At 42.4% G+C, this 8,842-nt stretch overlaps 1 protein-coding gene across 2 annotated transcripts; it reads left to right on the top strand.

Annotated features, from left to right (window-relative positions):
* The first annotated feature begins 1,066 nt into the window (after positions 1-1,066).
* LOC149813809 (elongation factor 2) lies at positions 1,067-7,429 on the top strand. 2 transcript variants are annotated; one of them, XM_089992136.1, is made up of 4 exons: positions 1,067-1,126; positions 4,305-4,357; positions 4,444-4,531; positions 4,637-7,429. In XM_089992136.1, the coding sequence occupies exons 2-4, from the start codon at positions 4,355-4,357 to the stop codon at positions 7,075-7,077; spliced, it is 2,532 nt and encodes an 843-aa protein (XP_089848262.1). In that variant the 5' UTR covers positions 1,067-1,126; positions 4,305-4,354; the 3' UTR covers positions 7,078-7,429. The 2 variants fall into 2 exon arrangements, with proteins under 2 accessions (XP_089848262.1, XP_089848263.1); XM_089992137.1 differs by lacking the exon at positions 1,067-1,126 and adding an exon at positions 2,225-2,421.
* The last annotated feature ends 1,413 nt before the right edge of the window (positions 7,430-8,842 follow it).

The following is an 8,842-nucleotide window of genomic DNA, read 5'->3' as shown; positions in this document are numbered from 1 at the left end:
AGTTTTACATCTAGGCTCATTAAATGACCCAATTCTCGGTGAGGGTTCCTTAGTCATAAAAAAATATATTACCCGTTAAGTCTCTATAAACAAATGCATGTATGTTAGAAGAAGGGGTTTTGCTTGTCCCACAAAGTATGAAGCACATTTAAAACTTGGTATTTTGGATGTCTATGGTCTGGTTTCCATCGGCAATAGGGATGGCAGTGGACCGGGGGAAAGCGGGGCCCCTCCCCACCCCGCCTTGCCTCGTTTGGACCGGGGATGAAGGGTATGAAACAGGGATGGAGGCGGGGACGAAGGTTAAAATCCATCCCCGTTCGGGGATGGAGGCGGCGATTGACTTACACTTTTCCCCGCCCCGCCCCGCCCCGCCCCGCCCCGCCCCGTCCCCGCCACGATCCCCGCCTTGCCCCATTCCCGATCCTTCTAAATGATGGCAATAGACTACGGGGAAACGGGCTCTGCCCCGCCTCATCCCCGTTTGAACCGGGGATGGAGGACATGAAACGGGGTTGAAGGCGGGGGTGGAGGTTAAAATCCATTCCCGTGCGGGTATGGATATGGGATGGAGGTTCTAATCTTGAGACGGGGCAGGGTCGAGACCCTGTCCCCCGCCCCGGTCCATTGCCATCCCTAATCGGCAATGTTGAACCGATCGAATTTGGTCCAGAAACGGATAAATACCAAAGTCCAACATAATCACGTACAACATAATCGGATCTGCTCCAGATTTAGACCCGGCTAGACCTCATCGAATCCAGTTCCCATCAACTCTTTTCCCTTTTCAGATTGGATTTGTATGACGCTTTTAGTTCCTTATTCGGGTTTGGATTTTTTATGGTTCAGATCGGGAAACCCGAACCAGATCCTTTGACATCCGGGCAATGCATCCTTTCGGGTCTACTAGGAGCTTGCCTTATCCGGGTTCGGTCGGATACTTGACCCATACCCGATCCCTCCACCGCCACCGGATGGTCTTAGTCTCGGAAAATGTCCGGTTCGATTCGAAAAACGATTCTTTGGAGGAATCCGAATGTATAAAGTCGCCTTCTTACCCAAGATTTTTAGGGTTAGCGTTTACGCCTCTCTTCTTCCTTCGTTAAACCCTCTCTTAGCTCTCGAGGTACAATCTCGACTCCCTCTCTCTTTCTGTGTTACTTTTCTCAGATTTTCTTGTTTCAGATCCGTCTTTCGATTCATTAAATCGTTTTTCTTGCCTTTTTTATCCTTTGTTTTGGTTATTTTGTTAAATTTTTCGTTCTTGGTGTTGGGGTTTCTTTAGATCTATACTTCTTCTAATACTTCTGTTGCTGAAGCCTAAATTTCATGTAAAGATATGAATTTGTGATGTCGCTTTCTGTTTTTTGTTTCTCTTCTTATCGATGTGTGTAGAATCTGTAGATTTGTTCTGTTTTTTTTTTTCAATGGAGAGTTGGATTAAATATTTCTTACTTTTTCGTGTATTTTCCGTGTTTGGATCTTGAATTTTTCTGTTTTGAGTTGCTGAAATTATTGTGCCGTTGCTATCGTTTATGGATATTGGGAATGGAACTGGCGATTTTATGCTAACTTAGTAGTGTTTCAATGATCCACTGAGTCTGTTGTTTAAGTAAAATTGGAGCGTGGACTTTGCTGTGAAGGAATTTATTTTCTGATCTGAAACATTTGATGATAGGGGTGAAGGGATTTATTCTCAATGAACCATCGTCTTTGTAGATCAGAAATTTAGATTTTCAATGTTATCTTGCAATTGAAAATCGATAACCCATATGTTCACGGTCTTTTCAACGTCATATGGTTCTGTCTCCCATCTTTGCTCCTTCCCATCATATTCTCAAAATTTAAGATGCCCCATTTGTGATTTATGGTGATCAGAGGTGTATCTGAATCGCAGCAAGGATGGGTCTACTCTGGCTCAGGTAGTTGAACCATAGGCTGGAATTAAGCTCCACATATTTGATCGTTTTATGGTTGTGTCTATATGTTCAGAGGGTATACTGGCTAATAGCCAAGAGTTAGATTGTCTGATCTACATGCTGGTTTAATGAGAACTCTAAGGTCCATGGAGTTCAATCAGGGAACCACACTCTTTTCTTCTTTTGGTCCTGCTTTCTTTATTAATGATGTAGAACCTGCCCAGTGAATGCATAGTTGCTCTCATTATTGCCTCTTGAAGAAAGAATTATTAATCTTTGGATGACATGGCTACCCCCCCCCCCCCAGTAACTTCCATTCAAGATTCAAGATCTTTTGCGTAGATCTGAGGGATTTTCAGTTCAGCTTGGTCCAATCATGCACGTGTGTATGTGTGCTGGTTGGGGGTTGTTTCCAATTTGATCAGTGTTGTGAAAAGCGTTGAGGCGTAGCGAGGTGCTCCACCAAAATCTGAGGCGAGGCGTAAGCCTCGAGGCGCAAAGGGTAAGCCTCAAAATTTTTTTTATTAAAACTTAACAAAAACTATACAAATTATCTAAAATTATAAATAAATAAGAAATGCTTTATTGATGAAGCAACAACCAACAAAAAATAAAAAATCTCAAATTTGCAGATTTTCATATTAGGTGTATTTGCAGTTTTTCATTAAAAACAAAAACACATAGATACCGCGATTTCAACATATTATATCTTTTTCACTGTCAAACACGCGTATCAAAATTTTCCCCAATGCTGGAAATGCATATCAGGTGTATTTGCAGATTTCCAGCAAAAGCAAAAACACACAGCTGCAGTGATCTTATCCATTAACATACAAAAAAAATAACCATCTAATGAAACATAAAACACAGACATTTTTTTAATGTAACACCATGTTTCTGTACATAAAAGAAAATGCAGGACCCCTAGCAGATACACGACGGAATGTATTTGGCACAGAATCATCCTGACAAAAATAAATAAAATCACGCCTCATAGCAAAGTGCACTAATCTTTTGTTTTTCTTTTATTTTCAGATGCATATTGAGAATGCCGAGCACATTCAGAGGTGTATTGAAAATGCAGAACACCTTTGGATGTGTATTGAAAACGCAAATCGTACTCGGAAGCATCTTGAAAACGCAGAGCACATTCAGAGGTGTATTGAAAACGCAGAACACATTAACTGAAAACAAAAAGAATAAATTAGAATAGTTGAATGCATTTTCTGTGCATGAACTACGGCAAAAAGAGAGACAAAATCTGTGCATTTTTTTGTATCACGCGAGAGACGAGACAAGAAGAAGAGGAGAACGAGAGAAAAAAAAATCCATACCTGTTTAGGGGCTCCACCATGCGAGCGAGAATGTTGTGAGCCTGTGAGAGCCGTGAGGGAGAGAAGGCTGTGAGAAAAAAACAGAGATAGGGGTTAGAAAAAAAAATAAAAACACATAAAGGGGTTGTAGGGCTTTCTTTAAGCCCTATTTTTTTTGGTTGAATGAGGGTTTTGACCCTCATTTGACCAAATAAATCGATGTGTGTACACCTCAGTCCGAGGCGCGCCTCGCCTCAAGGCGTGTGCCTCAAGGCCTATGAGGCGCACGCCTCAAGGGTATTGCGTTTCAAGCCTGTGCCTCAAGGCACAAAGGCCCTCGCCTTGAGGCGAGGCGCGCTTTTTGAGCCTTGAGGCGTGTTTTTAATAACACTGAATTTGATGTTGCTAAACATGTGCTAGAATGGGTGTTGATTGATGAATTGTAAGCAGATAACGAGTTCTCTTACTAATTGACCATGAGGTTGCTTGAGTGTTGATTGTTTCCATACCTGACCTCAGAAACAGGCTTAAGCATCATTCATAATCTTGTCTTCCTAGCTTGGATACGCTAAGTTGAAGTAGGTTGCTTCTTTGACATGCCATATGTCCTTTTCAGGGTTATCCGATTCATGGATTTGAGAGTTTCTCTTCAATATAAATTTCTGGCACCAAAATCGTGAGAGTTACTGATAACCGATGAATCTCTTAAACATTTACTTGTGGATGATTATTAATGATTGTCTGTATGACAAACTGTGCAGTCTAAGAAGCGTTTCGCATAGTCATTTAGCTAGAATTTAGCATGAAATATGCTATGTCCAAAATCAAATATGCCTAATTGCATCTGGCAAGAAGAGTTATGCAATTCCCTGCTTCAGTACAGTTTGTCATATAAAGTAGTTTGTGTTTTATTTTCCCTGCTTTTTCTTAAATCTTATTTTGAAGTTAGGCTGGGATCTATTTTATTCTGACTGCTGGTAACAGTGATGTTTAGGACAATTTTTTGTCTGTTTACATACAATACTGACCTCGGAGCAATCTAACTAATTATTTCTGTGACCTATCACTGCAGGAATTTCTCTCTCAGATAGTGTAGGGTGTTGATCTTCTAGAGCAACCAAAATGGTACGAGCTTATAGAAACATGGTGTCTTATGTTTCCTGCCTGTATTCAACAAGCTTCTGATACTCAAACTTGGTTTATCTTTGCAGGTGAAGTTTACAGCAGAAGAGCTTCGTAGGATCATGGATCTTAAACATAATATCCGTAATATGTCTGTTATTGCACATGTCGATCATGGTGTGTAAAATTCTCAAAACAAGCGACCTCTTTTAATCTAACTGTAAAATAAATGACAGATAACTAACTCCTTTTCCTTCCATTTTTCTTCTTTAACACTTTCAGGTAAGTCTACTCTCACCGATTCCCTTGTAGCAGCCGCTGGAATTATTGCCCAAGAAGTTGCTGGAGATGTTCGAATGACAGACACTCGCCAGGATGAGGCTGAGCGTGGTATCACAATCAAGTCAACTGGGATATCCCTTTACTATGAGATGACGGATGAATCCCTTAAGAACTTCAAGGGAGAAAGATCAGGAAACGAGTATCTAATCAACTTGATTGATTCCCCTGGGCATGTTGATTTCTCTTCAGAGGTTACAGCAGCTCTACGTATTACAGATGGTGCTCTTGTTGTTGTAGATTGTGTTGAAGGTGTATGTGTGCAAACAGAAACGGTGCTTCGCCAAGCTCTGGGGGAGAGGATCAGGCCTGTCTTAACAGTCAACAAGATGGATCGGTGTTTCCTTGAGTTGCAGGTTGAAGGGGAGGAAGCCTATCAGACGTTTCAACGTGTGATTGAAAATGCTAATGTGATTATGGCTACGTATGAAGATGCATTGCTTGGTGATGTCCAAGTTTACCCTGAGAAAGGAACTGTGGCGTTCTCTGCCGGGCTGCATGGTTGGGCATTCACACTGACAAACTTTGCCAAAATGTATGCCTCCAAGTTTGGGGTAGATGAGTCCAAGATGATGGAAAGGCTTTGGGGTGAAAATTTTTTTGACCCTGCGACAAAGAAGTGGACCAATAAGAACACTGGTTCTCCCACATGCAAGAGAGGATTTGTTCAGTTCTGTTACGAACCTATCAAGCAAATCATAAAAACTTGTATGAATGACCAAAAGGACAAGTTGTGGCCCATGTTGCAGAAGCTTGGTGTCACCATGAAAGGTGAGGAAAAGGATCTGTTGGGCAAGGCTCTGATGAAGCGTGTCATGCAGACATGGCTTCCTGCTAGCAGTGCCCTTCTTGAAATGATGATATTCCATCTCCCTTCCCCTTCGATGGCACAAAGATACCGTGTTGAGAATTTATATGAAGGCCCTCTTGATGATCAATATGCTAATGCTATCAGGAACTGTGACCCTGAGGGGCCCTTGATGCTTTATGTTTCAAAGATGATTCCTGCTTCTGACAAGGGCCGTTTCTTTGCCTTTGGGCGTGTCTTCTCTGGAAAAGTGTCAACTGGCATGAAGGTCAGAATTATGGGACCAAACTATGTTCCAGGGCAGAAGAAGGACCTGTATGTAAAGAGTGTTCAGAGAACTGTTATTTGGATGGGGAAAAAGCAAGAGTCTGTTGAGGATGTGCCGTGTGGTAATACAGTTGCCATGGTTGGTTTGGATCAGTTCATAACCAAAAATGCAACTTTGACTAATGAGAAGGAGGTGGATGCACATCCGATCAGGGCCATGAAATTTTCTGTTTCACCCGTTGTACGGGTTGCAGTTCAATGCAAAGTTGCTTCTGATCTTCCCAAACTTGTTGAGGGTCTGAAGCGACTAGCCAAGTCAGACCCCATGGTTCTCTGTATGATTGAAGAATCTGGTGAGCATATCATTGCTGGTGCTGGAGAACTGCACTTGGAAATCTGTCTCAAGGATTTGCAGGAGGATTTCATGGGTGGAGCTGAGATTGTGGTTTCTGATCCTGTTGTGTCATTCAGGGAGACAGTATTGGAGAAGTCTTGCCGAACTGTAATGAGCAAATCTCCAAACAAGCACAACCGGCTCTACATGGAAGCAAGACCAATGGAAGATGGATTAGCTGAAGCCATTGATGATGGGCGTATCGGCCCAAGGGATGATCCCAAAGTACGTGCCAAGATACTCTCGGAGGAATTTGGATGGGACAAGGACCTTGCTAAGAAGATCTGGTGTTTTGGGCCAGAGACAACCGGACCCAATATGGTCGTAGATATGTGCAAAGGTGTTCAATACCTTAATGAAATCAAGGACTCAGTTGTGGCCGGTTTCCAGTGGGCATCTAAGGAAGGTGCCTTGGCCGAAGAAAACATGCGAGCTATATGCTTTGAGGTATGCGATGTTGTTCTTCATGCTGATGCAATTCACAGAGGTGGTGGCCAGGTTATTCCAACAGCAAGAAGGGTTATCTATGCTGCACAGCTGACTGCTAAACCAAGGCTTTTGGAGCCGGTTTACCTTGTTGAAATCCAAGCACCTGAGTCGGCTCTTGGTGGTATCTATGGAGTTCTTAATCAGAAGCGTGGGCATGTCTTTGAGGAAATGCAGAGGCCCGGTACACCACTTTACAACATCAAGGCGTATTTACCAGTCGTTGAATCATTTGGGTTTTCGAGCACTTTGCGTGCTGCGACATCCGGACAGGCTTTCCCCCAGTGTGTCTTCGATCACTGGGATATGATGAACTCTGACCCATTGGAGCACGGATCACAGGCTGGTCAGCTGGTGATTGACATTCGCAAGAGAAAGGGTCTCAAGGAGCAGATGACTCCTTTATCCGAGTTTGAGGACAAGCTTTAAAGCTCTAGTTGTTTACTGAGGGATGGGATGGCTTGTTAGAGAATCTTTTTTTATAGATTTATGCTGTTCTAGTTTTTGTTTCAGTGTACTTTTAGGTTTTCTTTTCCATTTTATTTCTTAATAGACAAGGGCATGTTCTATCTTGTATGTCAGTTGTTTCCTTGCGGAAACTATCTGATTGCTGTAGCACTAGAGGTAGAATTAGAAGTTCTTTGGTGAAATTCCTCAGAAGAAAATGTTGGTTTAAAAGGAAGTTGGGTATTATGTTTTGCTTTTGATGCATTTTTGTTTAATGAGATATTGTGATGTATTTCTCTGTTTCAGTTCACCTAAGAATTTTGTTTATACCAAATCCTTTGCAGTATGGCAAAACTAGACGTACTTTGTATGAATTGCTGACGTGGATATGTTGCACATGTTTATATTGTTTTCATTGCCTCTCTTTCTGAGTTTTTCTTGATACTGCATGATCCATCTTTCACAGGTCAATCGATCTACTTGTGAGTTGTGATTCATTTATTTCTTTGACCGGATAGAGCTTTAAACTCTCGCCTTTGTGCATGTGATCTTTTGTGTACACTGTTTGATACTGATATGTAATAGTTCTAGTGCCTCATCACGATGCTGCTGGAAATCTTATGCCTGATACTGCATGAGTGCATGGAGTAAAGACGTTGCTTTCTTATGTCTTAATATTGCATGGAGTAGCCACATCGCTTTTGTCCATTTTTTATTTCAGATCTGTGGGTGTTGATTGTGCATCTATTGGGTGATGCATGGTGCCGTTTCTCCGTGCTGCACTTGCTGCATGCGAACAGATTCAGTGCTTGCTTCTATTTGCTGAGGAAGTTCAAGTTTTCCTCTTGCTTGTAGTCTATAGCCAAATTGGGAGGTCAACAGAGGATGATACTGTGCTGCAATCATACAGGAACCTGAGCGATTTGCATACATCCCCTTTCCATCAGCCTATACCTCCTAGGAGGTCCTGGGTTGAGGGGGGCGATGCATCGTCAGGCATCTGCCCTGGCTCCCTTGCGTGTTGAGAAATCGGAGGATGTTTCGCAACTGGTTATACCAGCTTCTTGCTAGGATAAAATGCTATGGTCTATCAGTGGACTCTCCTAGCTGACTTCATAGGTGATTTGGATAGCAAGAGGCTAAGCTTTGATTACAGTTATGAAGGGCTTAGTTCCTTTTGGCCTTATATCCAGGATCTGCATATCTCCTTGTATGATAATGGGTTCTAACTTGTTAAGCTACCTCGGGAAGAGGATATGCAGCTGGTTATGAAAAGAGGGGCGTGGTGGGTCAATGGCAGAACCCTTGTTGCTAATCCGTGGCACCCTGGCATGGAGTTAAAGCTAGACTTGTCTAACAGAATACCTCTCGGATAAGGCTTTCATTTTATCAGCTGAATTATGGAACACCCCAGTTTTTTTAAGGGGTCGCGTTCTACCTGAACAGGTCGCTTTATGATGTGGATAGTAATACTCGTTCTATGCATCGCATCTCCTTTGTGAGGATTTGTATTGATGAGGATTTGTATTGAGGTTCCCTTGGATTTTAAGCCAAGGTCGGTTATCGAAGTTGCTGTTGAAGGTGGTCGGAAATTTTATCTAGGGTTGTGCAGCTACCGTGGATCGACCTTCCATTCTACCGTGGCATGCTCATCTCTCCCCTCTTCCTCACAAGCCGCAACACCTTTAGTTGATGAGTGGAATCAAGTGAAAGTTTTCAAGTATTATCCTCGCAGCACTACAACAAA

This window comes from Nuphar pumila, chromosome 16 (assembly GCF_984573655.1).
Source record: "Nuphar pumila chromosome 16, dmNupPumi1.hap1.1, whole genome shotgun sequence".
NCBI lineage: Eukaryota > Viridiplantae > Streptophyta > Magnoliopsida > Nymphaeales > Nymphaeaceae > Nuphar > Nuphar pumila.
Note: the sequence above shows the minus strand (reverse complement) of the source record. Positions and strands in the feature narration are given on the sequence as shown.